The sequence below is a fragment of the Thalia democratica genome, chromosome 2, assembly GCF_965202585.1.
Source record: "Thalia democratica chromosome 2, ktThaDemo2.hap1.1, whole genome shotgun sequence".
NCBI lineage: Eukaryota > Metazoa > Chordata > Thaliacea > Salpida > Salpidae > Thalia > Thalia democratica.
Genome location: NC_139166.1, coordinates 67822980 through 67848590, shown reverse-complemented (window position 1 = coordinate 67848590; position 25611 = coordinate 67822980). Strand labels below are relative to the sequence as shown.

General features: G+C 24.9%; 1 protein-coding gene across 1 annotated transcript in view; it reads right to left on the bottom strand.

Moving 5' to 3' along the window:
* The window catches only part of LOC145849987 (splicing factor 45-like), a 42613-nt gene that overhangs the window by 5614 nt on the left and 11388 nt on the right, over positions 1-25611 (bottom strand). Inside the window, exons 4-5 of the mRNA XM_082955115.1 lie at positions 535-616; positions 190-259 (exon numbers count right to left, since the gene is read on the bottom strand). Of these exons, the coding sequence (XP_082811241.1) occupies positions 190-259; positions 535-616 (152 nt within the window). The remainder of the gene's footprint in view (positions 1-189; positions 260-534; positions 617-25611) is intronic.

The window sequence follows — 25611 nt, the reverse complement described above, 5'->3', positions numbered from 1 at the left end:
GCACTTGGAGGGGCTATTTCTGCTTTGGTTTAATCAAAATTAAACTAAAAAATACAAATATATAAAAGGTATTGATTTTTCATACTAACTTAAATACAATTTTTAAATTTTGTTATTTAGTACACATGTTATCTATTGATTAATACCTCTAACAAATTTAGTTTTAGAAAAAATTAACTATTTTAAAACCTCTAGCAGATTTAGCTTTTTCATATTCCATGTCTTCTGTTTCGTAATCTCTTGATACCAGACTTGTTACCTGAAAATAAACAAATTAAAAATAAACATATAAAACAATGTAAAAAAAATTGTAAACTTTAAATTATGACATTTTGAATAATTGATTCTAACGGTTACCGAAATAGTAGTATCCTGCTTTAGCACGTGTTTGATTTTATTAACTTGATTATACAATATAGTCAATTCGTTATATTTAGTGATTATATTAATTCAAATAAATACCGGATTGGGAGAATTACATATTTTAAAAATATAAAAAAATTCAAAATTATTTACAATAATTCAAATAAATACCGGATTTGGAGAATTGGGATCGTATCCTGTCCTTGCGTGTCTTTGAGCTCTGCGCTTCCTCCGTTCTTCCAACTCTCTTACTCTGCAATAAATAACCTTTTAATAAAGTTTTTTTTATTTTGTTTAGTAAAACTATTCAAACCTAAGATTACAGATTAAGAAAAAAGTTTGTAGCTACATTAAATACAATAAAGAGTCTTAAAAAACATTAAGTTTCAATTGTTTTTTATTAAAGTTTTTTATTTTGTTTAGGAAATACAACAAAAATATTACTAAAAATATCAAACTTTTCAATCCTAACGTTTACAGTAGAATAAGATTAAGAAAAAAACGTTTGTAGCTAAATTAAATACAATAAAGAGTTTTTAAAAACATTAAGTTTTAATTGTTTTTTTGATAAAACAGGGTTACCACTATTTTAAGAAAAAATTCAGTCTGCATGACCAAAAAGTAACCTAAAAATTAAGAAAAAAAACATACAAAATAAAAATTTACATAAACGAAAAACTATTTAAAGAAAAACTGCTACCGAGTTTACACACAAGAAAATACCAGAATATCAACAAATTGACCTTGTATAATCATTTTTTTTTTAGTATGAAGATTTATAATTAGAAAAAATATCCTGAGATTAAGAAAAAGGTATCCAAATTAGCCGGAGTTTAGCGAAAGAATTCAAAAAGTCTCCGGGTGTGTACCCCATTTAAAACAGTGTGAATTGTTTTTTCAGCTGTATTAAAACAGCTATTAAATTGTATTTATCAACGAAGTCATTGTCAGTTGCCGGATGCTTTGCTTCTTTTAACAAGTCTTAATTACAGAGTTTGTGGTTTTACATTGATTGCGTCACGAAAAATGAGAAAAGTATAACTAAAAGGAACCAGAACATGCATACTAATTGTAAATAGTAATATAAATCTGTTTAATTCAAGACTTTTGCACGTTTTTATGGATCTTTTACTCAAAGCACTGAGCAAAATTTCGTATGCTTTAAAAAAATCAGAGAATACAAAAACATGGAATACAATTAAAAAGAGTAATCGACTGAAACATATACTTAAACCAGTGGTCTTCAACCGTTGTTAAAGTTCCGCGCACTAAAGTACTGAAAAATAAATTCCGTGCACATTTTAAAAGTATAAATAAGATTTTATGTTGTGCGTGTCTTAATAAATAACTAACGTGATAGGATGTAAAAAAACGACAAAACAAACAGAATTAAAAAAAATTTGCTTAGTTTTCAGTGAAATCATTACAATGCACTGAACAGGTGTGTACACAGTGAAAACGACTGAAATAAACTTTTATTTTTATGTTAAGTATTTGGAAATAAACCAAAGTTTTAGTATTTTAAATCTAACTAACATTAGTTCTAATTCTATTACAAATAATCATCTTGGTTAAGATTTTATTTATGTTTTAAATTAAAGTCATACTATTTACACGGTAAAATTAATTACTTCTACTTCATACTAGTTTTAAATTTATTGATAACCTGATAAAATTTATCTTCATTTAATTTGAGTGTATTTTAGCTAAAATATTTAGCTTTAAAATTTATGGTATTGTGATATAAAATTTCCAAATATTTAAAGTTGTAATTTGATTATATAACAAGTTTACAACACAACGTTTGTGATTTTACATTGAAAATCACCAACAGAGAGAAAATTGTAATTTGAAAAAGTAAAATCTGAAACATAAAATTAATTGAACACTTTACTGTCAGGTATTTGTAACAAAAGTTTGATAATTGAAAGTTTTAAAGCTTTCTAACTTTATTTCTAGCTTTGTAGTGGGTATGCTTCAAAATTTATAAATTTAACTTCTTTAATCGAAATAAAAGACAGTTATGTATTAGTCTTAAGTTATAAATTTGAACAATGTAAAGATATTACAAATTTGATCAAAAATGTTATAGATTGTACTACAGATAACTTTTGTTGTAGTAAAACTAAGAAAATAAGAAAAATGTAATCATATTTAATACAATTTTTAGTTCTATTATACTACATTTATATCTAAACAACTTATAATTCAGGTTTCATATAACCAGAGTTTTCCAAAAACTTTCAACAGGCTTGAACTTGTCTAAATAAATCAAATCAATCTAATTTACGAATATCCTACACAGAAACCATACTTAACAGTATTTGCAAAAAAAAAGATTATTTTCTCAGGCCACAATTTAAAAAAAAATTGTTTCAATAATACCTGTTAAGTGCGTTTTATACATCATTTCAACAACAGTAAACTTGTCACGCAACTTTGCACGTTCATATTTTAATGAGTGCGAAGATAGAGTATGCTAAAACCAAGGCAGAATTAATATTGATTTTTTTTAATTCCACAGTTGTAAATGTTCAAAGTTAAACTGTGTTTAAATACACTCAATTGAAAACACTTTAGTCCTGATGGAATCATCACCTTGAAAGTGCGAATGTCAAAAAAGGGCATACTTTTCAAGATTTTTTAAGATTGCAAAATTACGAGGCAGGTTGGTGTACTTAATACAAGTTCAACCATTGGTCTTATTTATACTAACTATGAATGAAAGTTTTCTAGCTGTATAACCACAGCTTTCAAATTAAATTTAACTTGTTTGTTATAATGTTAGCTATGCCATCATTTTAAAGTACTAGAACTGAATTCAAGCGTTTGCGATTTTATATGAGTTCGTTACAAAACTCGATACTTCCAATGCATTACAAATTGTTTTCAGAGTAAATAATTTTGTAATGTAATTTTTTGTTACGCTTACAAGTAGTCTGCAACAAAAAAATGTAATTTACACTGAAACAAAGATTTTATTTGGCAACAATTTCGTAAGCAATAATAAACTTGTTAGTAAGCAGAGTCTTTCAATGAATTTACTTTCAACAAATATCAAATTTGATACTAATTCGTCTAGACTAGGCACATGTCAATGTTAGTTAAAGAAAAAAGCTAAATTTAACAATCTTTAAAAAAATACTTTATTTGTAACGAATTTGTAAATAATATATATTATTGGTATTTAAATTTAACTTGCTTCAGTTCTAATTTGATACTTGATGATCTTATTTAAGTTTTTATTTATGTTTGGAAATATCAACACATATTTAACAAATTAAAAGCAAAATGTTTAAACGTCAACATTGTTTATTTGTATTTATTTTATAAGCAACAAAAAATTTTTTAAAGAAATTCAAAACTAAATGTTACTAAATATTTACACGAAGCTTGTCTTCTTATTGTTTATGGTTTTCTTTTGGCCGAAATGCTTCAGCTTTAACATTAAGAAAATGATACTTCAAACATAGTTTTCAATTTTGATTAAGTATTATATAAAAAGTTTTCAACCCAGCGTTTGTGAATTTACATTGAAAATCACGAATAGAGAAAAAAATTGTAGATTAAAAAATCACATTAATTAAAAATTTAACAAACTGAAACAATCAATTTAAAAAACTATGCTTTTTTGTAAAATATTTGTAACAATCTTTAAAGTTACAGAATTTGAAATTTGGACTTTTTAAAACTTTTAATTTTATTTGTTGTTTGATTCACTATTTAAGAAATCAAACTTCTTTAACCAAAATAAAAAACTATAATGTATTTTTTTTTATTTTTAGACCCATAATCCACAGGTTTTAAGTATCTGATCCAAAATGTTCTGAATGTTTAATACTACAGATAACTTTTGTTTTGGCTAAAACTAGTAAACTTATTATTGTTTTAATCAAATTAAAAAAAAGTTATTAGTTAAAACTTGAAAAAAAAAAGAGTTTTCCAGAAACTTAAACATACTTGTATTTATTAACTCATACTTTGATTGTTTGTGTCAAATCGAAATTTTACTACTTAACATGTAAAAACCCTAGGTTTTTTAGCCTAAATTGTCAAATTCAAGGTTTCCAGATTTTTTTGGCAATTCTGGCAACTTAAAAAATATCAACAAAAAAAACAGCAAACACATATACTTAAATCAAATCATTGCAATAATTCCTTAATAAAGATGTTTAAATATTATGCTGCATAAACTTGCATTTTTAAAATTTCAAGTGTAAACAAAGTGCAAAAAAGATAGGCGATAAAAGTTGCATTTTCAACTTATGCATAAAATAATTTTTTTTTTAAGTGCACAGTAGCAAGTGTGCGAAGTAACGCAGAATTTTTAAATACATTAGTATAAAGTAATTTAATCGTAGTGAAATTAGCGAATACAGATTTAATTTTAAAATGTTTATACCAGTAAGAAATAACGTTGCAAAAATTACTATGATTGTTTCACCAGATGGTATTGGCAATACTTAAATTATGAATTAAAGTTTTAACTGCTGTACTTAGGCAGTTTACAAAATGTTTAAAAATACAAAAGGCATATTACAATTTAATTTAGGCCTTTTCATAAAAATTTTATGTTTGTTAGCGTTTGCGGTTTTAAATGAGTTTCATCACAAAAAGCATCAGGCGAAATCAAACAAATGTTATCTGAAATGAAAAATACAATGCAATAGTTTCAAATAATACTACAAAGCAACTTTAATGTTACAAAAACCTGCATAAAATAATTCTATACGTACAATGCAATTTAACTTATTTACATGATTATAAATAAGTTTATAATGTAATATACTTACAGTAGTTTGCAACAAAAGTTTAAATTTACACAGAAACAAAAAATCTATTTGGCTACTATCTTGTAACAAAGCACAAATTTGTTTGTAAGCAGTTTTCTAATAAAACTACTATAAACTGATTTTATACTTAAATTTTCAATCTAAGCATAAGATAAAAAATCTAGATCTACAACGTTTTTAAAAGAAAAAATATGAAAACTAAGTACGGAATAAAGTAAATTTTTAAGCAAAAAAACTGAAAAATGTAACCATATAGAAAAAAAAATTTTCCAATTAAAAATACTTAGAACAACTACTTTCACTAGATAGCTTTAGCTCTTATAACAGTTATAACAACTTTTATTGTATAATTTAAAACAAAAAACAAGACTTGCAATCACATACTAGAGTAGAACTATTTGATAATTAATTATTAACAAAACTTGAACTAAATTACAGATTTCATATGTTACATACTGGTTTCTTATAGCACAAACTAAGTAAAAAAAAGGATTGTGGAAAATAAAACTTTAATGGTTCGACTAGCTTTAACTGCAACAAAGCCGTCCAAAATATTCCAGTTAATCCTTGTGTAATCAACAAAGCGTGTTGAATTTAAGATGCTTACAACAAAAAGCAAAAAAACTTAAAGCAAAAAAAAACTCTGAGTTTCTGAGTTACTAAAAACACTCGGAATCAGCATAAACTAAAAAGAGAGAAAAAAACAAAAGTAGTTAGAATGTTAAACAGAAAATTTTATTTAGGAATTCAGCCTTCTTGCCATTCTTTAAACATAAAACAGCCTGAGCAACCAATAACTTGTATCAGCATAAATTACAAGAAAACTTAAAAAAAGTTGAGTGAGATTTGAACGCAAAAAGTAAATTATGGATTTAAAAAAATCAGGATACTCACTAAGAATAAAAATTAAGAAGCTCTCGGGTGAGACATAACAACTTCTCTTGAATAGAAGTTTTTTTTTTTTCTTTTTAAACCTGCGTTCGTACAATTTAAGTGTTAATAAAATTACTTAATTATTGTTAGTACTGTTACTAATTAATTATTATAACTAAATTAAATCAGTACTATAATTATATTGCTGTATTCTAACAGTTACAAATTACTTTTACACGGAACCAATCCTTCCTAGAGCAATGCTTCAACCTTTATTTAGAATGAAAATAGTTTTCTAACGTTTGTGGTTTCAAATTAATTTTTTCACAAAAAGCATCAGACGCAATGATTTTATTAACCGAAAAAAGAACTTCAATAAATAATCTAGCATCACTCACTTTTGATATATCTAAACTAAAATAAAATTTAATAGTTTCAAACTATACTACAAAGCAACTTTAATATGACAAATTAGCATGGGAATGTCTGATTCTTCCAGTGCAATTTAAATTATTTACATAATCTTAATTAAGTTTATAATGTAATACACTTACAGTAGTTTGCAAAAAAAAGTTTTAATTTACTCAGAAACAATAATTTTATTTGGCTACAACTTTGTAAGAAAGCATGGGTTTGCTTGTTAGCAGAGTTTTATCACAAAACTATAAGATTTTAAGCAAGTAATTTTCTAGTAAGCAGAGTCTTCTAATAAAACTACTTTAAACTGATTTTAAATCTTTTACTTAGTTTGTCAAGAAGCAGTCTAAGCATAAGAGAAAAATACATAAGTTTGTTTGTAAGCAATTATACTTAAAACATTGTTTGTAAGTCCTATAACAATTGATTTTAAATCGTATACTTAATTTGTCAAGAGGCAATCTAAGAAGAAAAAAATATATCTACAACGTTTCTAGAAGAAAAGTTATGAAAACTATGTACAGAATAAAATAAGTTTAAAAGTAGAAAGACTAACAAAATGTGACTGTATAAAAAAATACTTATTTCCATTTGAAAAACACTTAAATTATTTTCACAAGACAGCTTTAGTTCTTTTAACAGTTCAAACTACTTTGTCACCTTAAAAAACGAATGATATTAATCTTTTTCAATAAACTGTTTCAAAAAAAAAAACCATTTATAGAAAACAATAATTTCAAATAAGTAAAAAATTCAGTCAACATTATTGTATACATTAAAACAAAAACAAGTGCAATCACATACTAGAGAAAATTTATGTGATACACAATTATAATTCAAAATTTAATTAAGTAAATTTTAAATTTCATATGTTACATACTAGTTTCTTATAGCAAAAACTAAGGAACAAAAAGGATTGTGGAAAATAAAACTTTAATGGTTCGACTAGCTTTAAATTATTCATCTTTATTGAGATTTTATATTTGTTTTAAATTAAAATCATACTAACTATACGGTAACATTCATTACTTGATTTATAAACAATTATAAGTTATAAAAGTAGATCTAAATTAATTGCAAGTAATTAAAACAATCTTGTTACTTTTTTCTGAATATAATTTAGCTAAGTATTTTAGCTTAAAATTATAACATTCTCCGATTACACACAATTTAAAAGCAGTTGTTTGAATATATAACAAGTTTTCAACCCAGCGTTTGAGATTTTACATTGAAAATCACGAACAGCGAGAAAATATCTTAATCTAAAAAGGTAACACTTCATTAAAAAAATGAACATATAGCTAAAAAAAACAATGCTTTGTTGTAAAGTATTTGTGACAAAAAATTATTATTTTTACTTTTTTAAGCTTCCTTACTTAATTTCTAATTTTATAGTGTGTATGATTCAAAATTTATAATAAAACTTCTTTAATCAAAATAAAAGACAGTAATGAACTTATTTCTAAGTTCGAACTCCAAAATCTACAGATATTAACAATCTGATCCAATATGTTATGAATATTTAACACAACAGATAACTTTTGTCGGGGTTAAGACTAGTAAAACTTGTAGATGATTTACTCATATTTAATACATACCTTTTTAAGGTTCAAAATAAACCGATTTTCTAACCTTTAACAGGTTTGTATGATTTAAATAAAGCATTATAATTTGTAAACAGCCATCTAATTCTCGAACTCTAAAACTTTAAAGTACTCTCAAAATAAAATTAAATTTACTCAGGCCTAAGTTTTCAGAAATCCTGTATAGCGTGTTATACACATTACTTTGAGTAATCTAGAAATGTAACTTTGCATGTTTATCTATAAATAATAATACAGCGCGAAAATACACGGCAGGCACTAAAACCAACTCAGTTTCAACTCATGCTAGGAATGATTTTTTTTTATATATGCAAATTTACGCTAAATGTAATATTTAAGTTATTATTATGTACAAACCAAAATTTTGCTGTATTCCGACAGCTTACAAAACGCTAAATAAATAGAAATAAGTATTAATAAATAATAAACGTGATAGGAATTTTTTAAATAAAGAGACGAAACAAACGTGATTAATAAAATATTGCTAAATTTTATGTGTAATGTAAAATTATTTCAATGCACAGGTATGTACATTGTGAATACTACTGAACTGGAATAATTTTTTTTTGTATGTGAAGTATTTGGAAATAAAATTGTGTTTTGGTATTTTAAATCTAACTAAAATTAGTTTTAATTCTATTAAGAATAATTATTTTAATTGAGATTTTATTTTTGTATTAAATTAAAGTCATACTATTTACACGGTAACATTAATTACTTTCACTTTATTTATAAAAAGTAAAAAAATTTAAGAGTAGATTTAAATTAAATGTTACCAAAAAGTAACTTTCATATTAATTCTGATATGTATTGTAGCCGAAATATTTCAGCTTTAAATTGAAAGTATTGTGACATAAAGTTTTTAATATTTTAAATTGTAATTTGATTATACAACAATTTTTCAACAAAGCGACTTAACATTGAAAATCACGAACAGAGAGAAAAAATCTTAATTTAAAAAAGTAACATTTAAAAAAAAGTAACAATCTGAGACTTTTATAAAAGTTGTGTGAGATTTGAACGCAAAAAGTAAATTATGGATTTAAAAAAATCAGACACTAATCAATAATAAAACTAAAGAAGCTCTCGGGTAAGACATAACAACTTCTCTCAAATAGAAGTGAAATTTCTTTTAAAACCTGCGTTCGCACAATTAAGTGTTAATTAACTTAATTGATTTCTATTGCTGTATTCAAACAGCTTACAAATTACTTTTACCAAAGCTTCAACCTATATTTATGAAGAAAATTGTTTTTGAACGTTTGTGGTTTCAAATTATTTTTTTTCACAAAAAGCATCAGACGCAATGATTTTATTAACAAAAAAAAAGAACTTCAATAAATAATCTAGCATCACTCAATTTTGATATATCTAAACTAAAAAAAAGATAAAAACTTAAAATATGTTGAGCGCGGGTTAAAGTCAATTAGTTACAATTCCATAGCCAAATTAAATTAGTTACAATTTCGTATCCGAAAGTAATTTGTTTCAAGCAAAAAAATATAAATTTTAAATTTAAATAACTAAATGAAGCTTTTTTTTAATCTATCGATTTTTAATCTTATACCACTTGACAAGAAAAACAGACATGGCAACCTAAATGTATATGGAAATATCATTTAAAATAACTAGATTTACAAAAAAAAAAACAATTTATGGCAGTTAGGTTCGGAATAGTAGTATTTATTATTTATAAAATCTCAAATTTCATTCACAAAACTGTTTTAAATTGTAGACAAAAATAAAATTTTATTTCCACATATATTTATTAATATAATTTGATTTTGCTAACAGATTCTATTGGTATGCTTTTTAATTAACTTATTTCACTAGATTATTAAAAAAGACTTTACAAGTATATTGAAAATGCAGTTTATATTGCTTAGATGTAAAATAAAAACAAAGCGTTTAATCACGTATTATATCCTACAGTAGAATTCCGTGATAAATAACAACTCAATAAAACGAAAAAGTTACATCAATCTTCAAACGAAAAAATAAATATTATGGAACTAGAAAAAACATCAGGACACTAATTAATGATAAAACTAAAGAAATTTCCGGGTAATACATAACAATTTCTTTTAAATGGAAGTAACTTTTTTTTTAACTTTCGACATTCAGGTGTTATTTACCTATGTTTTACAAAGTATAATTTCATTGCTGTATTCCAACAGCTTACAAATTAATGCTTTTTCATGGCACTTGTCATTGAGTACGTTACATCGCTTCAAAGTTTATTTATTAAAAGAATTCTAACGTTTGTGGTTTTAAGTTAAATTCTAACAATGACGCAATATTTTTTTTTAGTTAAAAATAAAATACTTCAAACAAAATTTTAAATCACACTTTTTTGATATTTTAAAACTAAAATTAAAGAAACTTAGAATACCTTACAAAGGTTTTTTTTTAACAAAGTTGTCAGTTGGTTACAATTTAGTAGCCAAAAGTTATTTGTTTTCAAGCAAAACCTAACTAAATGAGGGTTTTTTTTAACTTATACTTTTGATAAGAAAAAAGACACGACAATCTGACTGTATTAGAAAATATCATCTAAAACCACTAGATTTACAAAAAAAAAATCCATTCATGGCAACTAGGTTCGTAAAAGTAATAATTTTCAATTATAAAAACTTTAATTTAAAAAAAAAAATTTTTCAATTGTAGACAAAAGTAAAATTTCATTTTTGACACGAAAAACCTTTAACATATATCTAAATACTTTCAACTAATTTATGGTAACAAATGCTATGGTAGACTTTTAACAAAACTGTTTCACTTTTAATTAAAAAAAAGACTTTACAAATATACAGAAATTCAGTTTATATTTTTTGTGATGTAAAACGAAAACCAAGCGTTCAATCACATACTATAGCCAATAGTAGAATCTAGTCATAATGAACAACTTACTTAAACATAATGTTTCGTTTGAAAAAAATCATTCAACAAAAAAAATTGATAAACACTACATGTTTTGACTTTTAACTGCAAGAAAGCTCGGTCAGTCTGTCAGTACAATTTTCAAACGCAAAAAGTAAATTATGGATTTTAAAAAAATCAGGACACTTAATAATAATAATAATTAAGCTCTCGTGTAATACATATCAACTACTCTTAATAAATAGAAAAGTTTATTTTTCGAAACTATCGACATTAAAGTTTTTTTGTATTGCTGTATTCCAACAGCTTACAAATTACTTCTACTACACGGTACTAATGGTTCCACATACATCGCTTCAACATTTATTTATAAAAAGAATTCTAACGTTTGTGGTTTTAAATTAGTATCACAACAAAAATAATACATAACAACTTCTCTCAAATAGAAGTAATTTTTTTGAAACTATTGACATTAAAATGTTAATTGATTAACTATTCAGTATTATAATTTTACTGCTGTATTCCAACAGCTTTTAAATCGATGACATTCCACGGTACATCTGCTTCTATTTACATCGCTACAAAATTTGTTTATAAAAAGAATTCTAACGTTTGTGGTTTTAAATTAGTATCACCACAAAAAGCATCAGACGTAATAATATTTTAATCAAAAAATAAACTTTATAAGATATTCTAAAATCAATCACTTTTGATATATATATAATCTAAAATAGTTGAATAAAACCTTGGAATATGTTGAGCGCAGGTTATATTAAATTAGTCACAATTTCGTGTCCAAAGGTAGTTTGTTTCAAGCAAAAAATATATATATGTTTTAAATTTAAATAACTAAATGAAGCTTATTTTAATCTAGCGGTTTTAAATCTTACAAGATTACAAAAAAAAAATTTTAACTTAACTATACTAAACAAATGTAAAAATTTTTACAGCAACCTGTATAAAAAAAAATATGGATAGATTACTTATAAAAGATAAAAAGTTATATTTACAGTATATAAAAATATATAGAAATTTTAGATTTTTATTTCAGACAAAATAAGACATTTCCTATTTTCTATCAATGATAGTTGTTTATTGCTGCGTTACGACAGCTTACAAATTTTTTTTCTGCAGTTACATGATGAAAATACAAAAAATATTAGCATTCAAGTACTAAAAGTGTTTTTCAGCGGTTGTGATTTTATTTTACTTATGACAATACGGTCTTTATATAAAAACAAGCATAGTATGGATTTAAAAAAACATCAGAGCTATCAAACTTTCAAATTAAAATAACATCTATTGAGTCTAATTTAACAGAGTTTTGCGACAGAATCTTGATCAGTCAAACAATTTTCCTTATAATTTAATAATTATAGCATACAAACTTCATATAGAAAAATGCTATGGATTTTGAATAAATGTTAAACACTGACTACAAAGCAAAAGAAAATTTTTATATACCATTAGTAACTTATTATTAACAGATCACTCATTTTGTTTTATATTTTATTTCATATATAAATACGTTGAAAAACCTTCCTATAATAGTACAAAAGAAAATTAGTTGAGTAAGTTTCAACAATTTTGCATGAAAATCGTAAACTATTTGATGATAAGGTTTTAATTAGAACGATATATTGATTTATTTCACAGCTTCAAAACAAGGGCAACTACTTTGAGTGCTGCCAAACAAAATTAAAAGTTTTTGTGATAACTGAATCACTCTTGGTTTTAAGCAAAAACTAAAAAAATTTAATTACAGTTTAATTATTAAAACACGACAGATTAATTATTAGAGATTTAAAAAATATTTATAAGAATTCGTTGGTAAGATTTAAAAGTTTTACTCAAAAACATTAAAGAAGTTTTCCACACGTTTTAAACTATGTGCAATATAAATTACTTATATACAAAAATATACCAAATAACGTCTAAAATAGTCAGATACCCACTGGTGTGTATTTTAAGATTAAATATGGTTACATGAAAATACAAATAAGAACATTTTAAAATCCGAATACATAAATAAATATAAAACTACTTCAAGGAGCTACATAACAAAAAAGTAACTTAAAATACAAAAAATAAAAGTCTGAGCAACCCTATTTTATTATTCTAAAAAAAATTGATTAGGTGATTCAAAAGCAATGATAACCTAGATGGGGTGTTTTACTGTTTTTTTTTTTTTTACAAACTAAGTGTTATTTTATCACATACCCGCAACCTTTTATTTCATAAAAATTTCTTTTATATCTGTCTAATTTTTTTCCAACTAATTAGATACATTTCAAAATGTCACGCAACAAAATCTGCAAAACTTGATATTACTTTAAAATGACTAATTTAAAAACCACTATTTATTCTGCAGAATTTTTTTTATGATATTATTTGAACAAAAACTATTCACTTATACTTAAAACAATGAATGACCACTTAATCTGATTCTTTTTCGATCTTATTTTGAAAACTAGCTACTGCATTATAAATTTAATATTGATTATAGTTATTTATAGCTGTATTACAACAGCTTACAAATTTCACCAGTTGCTAATGGTGCAGAAGGTACATCAGCTAGTATTCTGGAAACGTTAGCATTTTAAATATTTAAATTGTATTTCAGTGTTTGTGGTTTATTCTAGTTACGTCACTACAATTTCCAAACGTAACAAAATGAATTATGGATTTCGAAAAAAAACATCACAAAAAACAAGAATAGTTGGGTTTATTCTAACACCTTTTCATGACAGAATCTTGACTTACATGAACAAATTTCTTTTAATTAGTAACAAAGACAATACGATACTTGATTAAAAACGCAATAAAATAAGTCATGGTTTTTGAACTAAATTTGATAAACAACAAAGAAGTCATCAAAATAAAATTAAGCAAAGAAGAGTTATTGTATTTATTTAAACAACTTCTCACGAGAGAAGTGAACTATTAATTAGAACGATTTTTTGAACTACTTAAACAGTTTTTATTTGCAATTCAACTAAAAATACAATTACTTTGACAACTGAAAAAAAAAATCCTTTAGCTAATTTAATGATATCCATATTTTTCAAATAAAAACTTAAACTAACGACTAGAAGAAAAAAAAAAACTTATAATTACGGTTTACAACATGCAAATAAGCAACCATTAGAATTTGATTAATAAGTACAGGTGGGAAAAAAATTAACAACATTTTAAAACACTAGAATTTTTTTTTTAGAAGAAATCAAGTTTTAATTATTTTAAATGTAAAAAAAAAAATTAATTTAAGCTTTTTTGCAAAATTTTTCGAATTGCACACGTTTTTCGTTTTTGCCTGAAATGTTAAATTCTAGGTATTTCTAGGATTCCGTGTTTTTGGCAACCCTGTTTGGAGGCAATCTCTACACTAAAGTTTTTGATTTTTTTTTAGAACCAGCCAGATTTTAAAAAGTCAGTTTTTAAGAATATATATTGGCAATGTGATTGAGTCTCAGTGGATAAGATTAGAAGTTGCAAGAATTAAATTTTTTTGTTTTGTTTATGATTGAGAGAGAAAAAAAAAACTAGAGTTTCTAGTATCTGTTAAATAATTTGCAATTATACCATCTGTTAATCTTAAATACGAAGTTATATAACTAGAAATAACGAAATATATTGAAACTAATCAAGCATATTTAACTGAAAATATTACAAAACTATTGAAATAAAATACAAAAATATCATATCACACATAAAACACCTCGAATACAGTCTGCAGTTTGTCTATCATGTGTAAGTCATAAAGTGAAGCCTGACTTATTTTGAACAGATAAACTTATTACTAGCCTGAGTTTTTCAAAATTAAAGTTGTTTAGTGCTATATTGTGACAACTAACTAATTAAATTTCGAAATGGCCTTCAATTAGGTAAAAATGCAGAAACTGTTTGTCTTTTGTAATCTTCATGTATATTTAAATGTTCGCGAAGCTTATTAGTTATGTCACTATGATCTTAAAACTAATGAAAGTAAGTTATGGATTTTGAAAAAAAAATAACACTAATCAATAATGAAACTAAAGAAGCTATCGGGTAATACATATCAACTTTTCTTAAATAGAAGTGAACATTATTTTGAGCTATCGACATTTAAGTGTTAATAGACTAAATATTAAGAACTATAATTTTATTGCTGTACTCCAACAGCTTCTAAATTACTATAACTCAATGGAACATCTGGTGCCTTATAAATAGCTTCAAAATTTGTTTAAAAAAAGAATTCTAACGTTTGTGGTTTCAAATTAGTATCAGCACAAAAAAGCATCTAACAATGACGCAATAACATTTTGTCAAATCAAAAACAAAACTTAAATGAAAGCAATTAAATCACTCACTTATGATACAACAGAATTAAAAAAGCTTAGAACATGTTAACATTAACAAAAAAAAAAAATTATGGCAACTACGCTCGGAATAGTAGCAATTTTCAATTATCAAAATGAAAAGGACACTAGTTAATAATAAAACTAAAGAAGCTCTCTGGTGAGACACAACAACTTATATAAGATGGAAGTAAAATTTTTCTTTGAAACCTGCATTCGCACAATTCAATTAACTTAATTGATTTCTATTGCTGTATTCAAAGAGCTTACAAATTACTTTTACTTCAAGGAACAAATGCTCCCTTGAGCAATGCTTCAACCTTTAATTAAAATGAAAATTGTTTTCTAACGTTTGTGGTTTCAAATTAAATTTTGCACAAAAAGCATCAGGCGCAATGATTTTAATCGAAAAAAGAACTTCAATAAATAATCTAGCATCACTCACTTTTGATACATCTAAACTAAAAATAAATAAACAAACTTAGAATATGTTGAGCGCGGTTTAAAGTCAATTAGTAACAATTCCATAGCCAAAAGTAATTTGATTTTAAACAAAAAGATATATAAATCTTAAATTTAAATAACTAAATGAAGCTTATTTTAATCTAGCGATTTTTAATTTTATACCACTGGACAAGAAAAACAGACATGGCAACCTAAATGTATATGGAAATATTATTAAAATAAGTAGATTTACAAAAAAAAACAATTTATGGCAGTTAGGTGCGGAATAGTACTAATTAATATTTATAAAATCTCAAATTTTATTAAAAAAACTGTTTTAAATTGTAGACAAAAAAAATTGTCATAGAATATCTTCAACATATGTTTAACTAATATAAATTGATTTTGCTAACAAATGCTATTGGTACGCTTTTTAATAAATTCATTTCTTTTTAAATAAAAAAGACTTTACAAATATATTGAAAACGCAGTTTATATTGCTTAGATGTAAAATAAAAACAAAGCGTTTACTCACGTATTATACCCTACAGTAGAACTCCGTGATAAATAACAACTTACTAAAACAAAAAAGTTACATCACTACAATCTTCAAACGAGAAAATAAATATTATGGAACTAGAAAAAACATCAGGACACTAATTAATGATAAAACTAAAGAAATTTTCGGGTAACACATAACAACTTCTCTGAAATAAAAGTGATTTTTTTTGAAACTGTTGACATTAAAATTTTTATTGCTTAAATATTAAGAATTATAATTTAATTGCTGTATTCTAACAGCTTTTAAATTGATGATATTCCACGGTACTTCTAATTCCATATACATCGCTTCAACATTTATTTATAAGAAGAATTCTAACGTTTGTGGTTTCAAATTAGAATCAGCATAAAAAGCATCTAACAATGACGCAATAATATTTTTTCAAATCAAACTCAAAGCCGATTAAATCACTCACTTATGATACAACAAAATTTAAAAAACTTAGAATATGTTCAGATTTACAAAAAAAATTATGGCAACTATGCTCGGAATAGTAGCAATTTTCAATTATCAAAGCTCAATTTCCATAAAAAAAATAAAAAGGACACTAATTAATAATAAAACTAAAGAAGCTCTCGGGTAAGACATAAAAACTTCTCTTAAATAGAAGTAAAATTTCGGACAATTTAAGTCTTAATTAAATTACTTAATTATTGTTAGTACTGTTACTAAATAATTATTATAACTAAATTAAATAAGAATTATAATTTTATTGCTGTATTCCATCAGTTTACAAATTACTTTTACATGGGACCAAAGCTTACATGAGCAATGCTTCAACCTTTATTTAAGAAGAAAATTGTATTCTAACGTTTGTGGTTTCAAATTAAATTTTGCACAAAAAGCATCAGACGCAATGATTTTATTGATCGAAAAAAGAACTTCAATAAATAATCTAGCATCGCTCACTTTTGATATATCTAAACTAAAAAAAAAAAAAAACTTAGAATATGTTGAGCGCGGTTTAAAGTCAATTAGTTACAATTCCATAGCCGTAATTTGATTTTACAATTTCGTATCCAAAAGTAATTTGTTTCAAGCAAAAAAAATATAAATTTTAAATTTAAATAACTAAATGAAGCTTTTTTTTAATCTAGCGATTTTTATTCTTATACCAATGGACAAGAAAAACAGACATGGCAATCTAAATGTATATGGAAATATCATTTAAAATAACTATATTTACAAAAAAAAATCAATTTATGGCAGTTAGGTTCGAAATAGTAGTAATTATTATTTTTAAAATCTCAAATTTTATTAAAAAAACTGTTTTAAATTGTTGACAAAAAAAAATTGTCATAGAATATCTTCAACAAATATTTAACTAATATAAATTAATTTTGCTAACAAATGCTATTGGTACGCTTCTTAATAAATTGATTTATTTATAAACAAAAAGATACTTTACAAACATATGGAAAATGCACTTTATATTTTTTTAATGTAAAAAAAAAACAAAGCGTTTACTCACATACTACAGAAGAATTCCGTGATAAATAACAACTTACTAAAACGATAAAGTTACATCACTACAATCTTAAAATAAGAAAATAAGTATTATGGAGTTTGAAAAAAAAATCAGGACACTAACTAATGATAAAACTAAAGAAATTTCTGAGTAACACATAACAACTTCTCTTATATAGAGCGATTTGTTTTTTGAAACTATCAACATTAATATGTTAATGAACTAAATATTAAGAAAATTTTATTGCTGTATTCCAACAGCTTACTAAATAATGCAGTTTCACGGCCTTTGTCATTACAATTGCATCGCTTCAAAATTTATATATAAAAAGAATTCTAACGTTTGTGGTTTTAAACTAGTATCTAGCAATGACGCAATACTTTTTTTTAATCAAAAATAAACTTCAAATAGAATTTTAAATTATTTTTTTTTGATATGTTAAAATTAAAACTAATGAAACCTAGAATATCTTTACAAAGGTTTTTTTTTAACAAAAGTTGTCAGTTGGTTAAAATTTAGTTTCCAAAACTTATTTGTTTTCAAGCAAAACCTAGCTAAATGAGGGTTTTTTTTTAAACTTATACTTTTGATAAGAAAAAAGACACGACAATCTGACTGTATTAGGAAATATTATCTAAAACTACTAAATTAACAAAAAATTCATTAATGGCAACTAGGTTCGTACAAGTATTAATTTTCAATTATAAAAACTCAAATTTTAATAAAAAGTTATATTGAATTGTAGACAAAAGTAAAATTTCATTTTTGATATAGCACATCTTCAACATATATCTGAATACTTTCAACTGATTTATGGTAACAAATGCTATGGAAGCTTTTAACAAAACTATTTCACTTTAAATTAAAAAACACTTTACAAATATGTAAAATGCAGTTTCTATTGTTTAGATGTAAAATAAAAACAAAGTGTTTAATCACATACTATAGCCAACAGTAGAATCTAGTGATAATGAAGAACTTACTAAAACATTATGCTTCATTAAAAAATCATCCAACAAAAAAAATTGATAAATATTATATGTTTTGACTTTTAACTGCAAGAAAGGTCAGTCTGTCTGTCAGTACGATTTTCAAACGCAAAAGTAAATTGTGGAATATAAAAAATCAGGATACTCATCAGTAATAAAACTAAAGAAGCTTTCGGGTAATACATATCAATTTCTCTTAAATATAAGTGTTTTTTTTTAATATCGACATAAAGTGTTAATATAGTAATCATTCAAATGTTTATCTTTATTGCTGTATTCTAAAAGCTTACAAATTAATGTTAATCCATGGAAACTCTAGTTCTGTTTACAACGCTACAAAATTTTATTATAAAAAAAAATAACGTTTGTGGTTTTAAATTAGTTTCGTCACAACATCATACAGCATAGCATTTTTTCAAGTCAAAAAAAAAATTCAAAAAACCCTTAAATCACTCATTTTTGATATGTCAAAATTAAAATTAAATAAACTTGGGGTATGTCAACAACCGTTAAAATCATTTCTTAAACAATAGTTGTCAATTGGTTACAATTTCGAAGTCAAAAGTTATTTGTTTTTATCCAAAACCTAACTAAATGAAGTTTTTATTAATCTAGTGGTTTTTAATTTTATACTTTTTGACAAGAAAAAAGACATGGCAATTAAGTTCAGAATAGTAGCAGTTTTTAATTATAAAAACTCTATTTTTATTATAAAAACTTCAACTATATGTAAAGGTTTTTTGATTAACATGTTTTTATTTGCAAAAAAGCTCAGTAAATAAACGAGTTAAATCACTTGTAATCAAGAATTTAATTTTTCCCAGTTATAATTTGATCCTGTTCCCACATTTTAGAACAAAAAACAGACTCAGTGACTGAAAATAGCTGCAGTCAGCATAAATGAAAGAGAGAAATATAAAGAAAGTAGTTATCAGGATAAGATAAAAAAAAATTACTGCTATTCGAATTCAAATATTAGGAAAATTTATTTAAATAATAACTGAACTAGCTGAAATTAACTAAAACTTTAAAAAAATGAATCAAAGGAAGGGGACAGGAAGTATATAAACGTACTTACTTAATATTCTCAAAACATCTTACTTTTAACCAAATATTGTAAAAAATATACAAATAAATTAGTATTAAAAGGTAAGACTATAAAAATAGACAATAATATTCAAAAAATATATATATCTTAATGCAATCAGCTGTTTGCCGACCTCTAGTTGAGTTATAAAATTTTCCCTGGTTTTTAGAAAAGATATAATTCGAAAGAACCTGAGCTTTCAAAACCTTAAACTTTGATCCGAGAATTTCGAATACAGTTTTAAATAACAGCGCAATTTTGGATGAACATTAAATGTCTGATGGAAAACAGGCCTGAATATAGTGATTGAGTATAAAACATATTTAAGGCAGTGAATGACTACCTAAATGGGGTGTTTAAGTGATTTGAGCTTAAAACATACTTAAAGTAATAAATGGCAATCTTAAGAAGACGTTTTTTGTTTGAATCTTATTTGTTGCTCTGGCTAAATCTTTTCAAAATTACGTTTAAACAAAGTTGTTCATAGCTGTCTTGCGACAGCTTACAAATTTCACCAGATGCTAATGACAATATAATTACTCAATTGTTAGTATTTTAAATATTTAAATTGAATTTCAGTGTTTGCGATTTATTCCAGTTACGTCACTACAGTTTTCAAACGTAACAAAAATTATAATGAATTTTGAAAAAAAAATAATAAATAAAATACAAGATCCGTTAGGTTTAATTCATTGACTTTACAGTACAAACTATTGATTTACTTGAGCAATTTTCTTTGTAATTGAATAATAATTACAATAAGATCTTAATACAAAACGCAAAAAACAGTTATGGATTTAAGAAATATGAAAAAAGAAATAGAACTTGTTGGTCAAAATAAACAGCTTTTTATAAAATAGGTAAACAATTCAATGATAAAAATTTTGATACGAACAATATGTTGGTTTACGTTAACAAATGTTCATCAAAAAGTTGAATAATTATATAACTTTTCAACTTTAACAATTTGCATGCGACTTGTTGATAATGAAAACTACTTTAACAGCTGCTAAATTGATACTAATATTTTTTTGAGAGTTGAACGATTCCTGGTTTAAATTAAAAACTAAAGTTTTGAATGACAGCTAATAAAAAAAATAACAGAACAACCATCAAAGGTTTTTAAAAAAGTGGATAAGTATTCGTAGGTAAGATTTAACAACTTTACTCAAAAACATTGATTAGTATTGAAATTTTTCCATACTTTTTAAAAGTTACGCAGTATAATTGTAATATACTAAACAAAATTTTGATAAATAACGACTAAGCTAGTAAGATTTGTGCATTTTAAAATAAAATATGGTAATATGGTTAAATGAAAATACAAACAACAACAATTTGTTTCTGCGTTTAATCCCAATAAGTAACTTTAAATCAATTAAAAAAGTCTGAGTAGCAACCCTATGTTCTAAAAAAACAATTAAGTAATTCAAAAGCAATGAACACCTAAACGGGGTATTTTACTGTTTTTTTTTTGGTATTTTTACAAAATTAGTGTTATTTCATTACATACCCGCAACTTTTAATTTTATTAAAATTTCTTTTAAATTTATCTAGTTTTTCCAACTAATTACATACATTCAAAATATCACGCAACAAAATCTACAAATCTATATTACTTCAAAATGCTGCTATTCAAAATTATAATTACTTTTGCTGAAACATTTTTTATAAAATTATTTGAACAAAAACTATTCACATATATTGATTTGAGCTTAATATATACTTAAAGCAATGAATGACCCACCTAATTTTTTTTTTGAAAACTAGCTAATGCATTATAAATTTATTATTGATCATAGTTATTTATAGCTGTATTACTACAGCTTACAAATTTCGATTGCCAATGGTGCAGAAGGTGCATCAGCTATTTTCTACAGTTGTTAACATTTTAAATATATAAATTGTATTTCAGTGTTTGTGGTTTATTCCATTTACGTCACTACAATTTCCAAACGTAACATAATGAATTATGGATTTCGAAAAAAATCATCATAAAAAATTAGATAAATTTTCCAAACGTGAGAAAAAATAGTAGATTTCAAAAAAAATCATTATAAAAAACAAGATCAGTTGGGTTTATTTCAACATTTTTTATTGACACAACATTTATTTATATGAACAATTTTATTAGTAATTTAGTAATAAAAACAATACGATCTTAACACTAAAAGCAATAAAGAAGTCATGGTTTTTGAACTAAATTTGATACAACAAAGAACATAGATAAACAACAAAGAAACTAAATAAAATTAAACAAAAAAAGTTATTGTATTCATTTGAACAATTCCTCATGACGGAGGTGAACTATTAATTAATTAGAACGATTTGTTGAATTACTTAAACAGTTTTTACTTGCAATTCAACTAAATGACAATTAATTTGACAACTGAAAAAGAAATTCTTAGAGGATTTAATAATAGCCATATATTTCAAATGAAAACTTAAATTATTAACTAGAACAAAAACAAAAAAGCTTATAATTACGGTTAACAGAAAACAACTAAGCAACCACCAATATTCGACAAAAATCCAAAAAAGAATAAAGAAATTTAACAACTTCATTAAAACGCTGTAGAATTTTTTTCTCAGGCTTTCCACACGATATTTTTTTAATATTCGCGGCAGAAACCAGCAAGATTTTAACGAGTCACATAAAATAAACATTGAATGTAAGCGTTGTGATTCAGTCTCATTGGATAGAATGACAAGTTGGAAGTATAGGTCAAAAAGTTTGGTATTTCGTTAATATTTTGTATAAGTATTATAAAGTTATTGTAAATTATTATGTTTTAGATTGAGGAATAAAAGCTAGAGTTTACATTTATCCATTAAACCTGTTAATCTTAAATACAGTAGACGACCGCTTAAGTACGCAAATTGAACCCGACCAAAAAGTGCGTACTTAGCACGGTAGTGCGTACTTTTTGACCATAGTATAATATGAAAATTAGTTTTTTGTTTTCTTTCTTACAACTAGCCACCAAATAATTAAGCCAAATAAACAAGTTTTTTTTATTTTAAATAACATTTAATACAGAGTTCTAATCTGCAAAGTTTCAATTAATTTTAAAATGATTTATTTTTTCTATTATAAGTTTCAACATAATTAATAAATACATTTAATATAGAAAGTCAATGTCAGTCATTGATATAAAAAAGAATATTAAGCCATATTTTCCATATTATGTTTTGTTAGAGGGAAAGTACCAAACTACATTGTGTTTACCAAACATTTTCAAAACATCAATGTGTGTACATTTAAATAAAATTATGACTTAACTATGTTGTATTTGAAGGTTTTTTTAACTTTGTCATCTATATTTATTTATTCTATAGCATTACATTTCAAATATCATTATTCTTTTCACTTTTCTGCAACCACTACATAAGTATTTAGTTTATTAACATTTAATAACAGGACTGTCACAATCTCAGGCCACTTAGACTACTCAGGATTACTCACCCTAGTTTTAAAGTTGTGAAAGTCTCAAACTAACTCAGCAGGTTGGCCATTCTACCTGGAAACATAAAATAATCTGGAAAAACTTGATGATTGAAAATTTCTGGATAAGTGCGTACTTAAGACAGGGTGCGTACCAAAAAAAGTGCGTACTTAAGTGGTAGTCTACTGTAGTAAGTTTTGTAACTAAATGTGATAAAAAGCAATAAATGTAGTCAAGCAAATTCATCTGAAATTTAACAAGAGTTTTAATCAAAGATAAAAATAATTTTGAAATATTCTTTCATTTTTGATTGAACTAAGCAGCAGAGTATATAACATTTAAATTCTTTTTTTTTCTTTTTGGTTTTCATTGTTTTTAGACATAACATGATGGTCACAATATTTATAAGTAAAATTACTAATTCTAAGTTTAAAAAGTTAATAAACAATTTTCAAGTGCAACTAATAACTAATATGGTCAAAAAAGTAACACAGTATACTAATAAAAATACCTATCAGTAAAAATTTAGCCCGTTTTAAGTTACAATATTTTTAAATTTAAAGTATTACAACCTGCCGTTTAAGTTCGCATTTTTTTCAAATTTTGAACAAAGCATAAATGTCTTTGCTAAACGAGAAAAAACTAGTTAAAATGACAAATAAACATTAAAATATAACAGCTCTTTAATTTTGATCACTGCAATCATGTGAGTATTTCAACTAACCAAGTATAAATCAAATTCATTTTGCAACACGAAATGCAAAAGTTTAGTCTAAAAATTCATAAACTGAATAATACAGGGTTGCCAAATTTTTTTTGAGAAATTTCATCCAGGTTTTCTGAAACTCTTCCAGATTTTAAAAGGAAACAATTTTGGGTTTGTTCTAGTTTGAAGCTATGTTTAAAGTTAAAAACTGTGCTAAGTGTACAACAAAAATGAAAAGATACTGTAAATGTGTATTTTTATTTAAAAAACTTTTGATGAAGACAAGAAATTTTTGTTTATATGGTAGATTTTTCGTGTCAAATTAATACTTTACTACTTAACATGTAAAAATTGTTCGAATTCCAGGTTTTTTAGTGATTTTTATTCAAAATTCCAGGCTTTTTTGGCAACCCTGATAACATGCCCAAATTTAAACTTTGAATATTTACAATAGTCTTCATAATTCTCAGACTTAAGTTTTGCCTTTACAGAGTAAAATTTACAAAAGTTGAATAACAGCAACTACGTCTTTGAACAATATAGTACACCACAAAAACTTAGAATTCACAGCTTTTGTCTGCCTTTACTAAAATTAGCAACTAGTACAAAAGCTGTTAATTACAGCAAGTGACACTAATTAACGTGGTGATAAGCTGCAAATTGTAATATGTTATTAGCCGTTTGACTGACGGCTTTAAAAATAATACGCATACTTTGATATCATTACAGGTTTTTAATTACATTGAAATTATACCAAACGCGTTAGTGAGCGTTCACGAATTAATGGTCGTTACGTCACAAAGCAGTTTAAACGAAACTTTTATAATTTGTAACATGATCTAATTTAGTTTTAGTCACTAGCTGTAATTGATTACAAGCTATACAAAATGTTTTGATTTGTATCGGCGTAAACAAAATTAATAAAAACATAATTTTGACTGACCTAATTTAACTTAAAGTAAGTTAAAAATTACTCTCTACAAAAGCTGACTCGAAAACCTGATTCTTAAAACTTGATAAAATTATTTTTAACCAGTTGTTATCCTCACTAAGTTTCTTGGTTTTCTGACATGCTAAGGGAATCCTGGACTAAATGCTGAACTAAACTTCAACCTCATACTTTCTCTACTTTTTTATCTTTGTTCTTGCAATAAAAGGAACTTATCTTATTCTTAAAATATTTTTAAATTTTATTTTGTAAACTAACTATGGCTTTTTGAAACTATTCTAATCTAAACTATTTATAGCTGTCTTACGAAAGCTTACAAGTTTAACCAATTGCTCAAGGCGTAGCAGGTGCGCACTTGCAATCGTTAATATTATTATTAAAATTGTATTTAAGTGTTTGTGATTTATTCCAGTAGTCATTACAATTTTTGAACGTAAAAAATTAATTATGGATTTCAAAAAAATCATCATATAAAAAAAGATTCGTTGGGTTTATTCTAAGAACTTTTCATGACAGAATCTTGATTTACATGAACATATTTCTTAGTAATTAAGTAATAATGAAAACACGAGGTTAAAAGCAATGAAACAAGTTATGAATTTTGAACTAAATACGATAAAAAACAAAGCAACCATCAATATATATTAAAGAAGAGTTATTGTATTTATCTCAATTATTTCTCATTACAGAGTT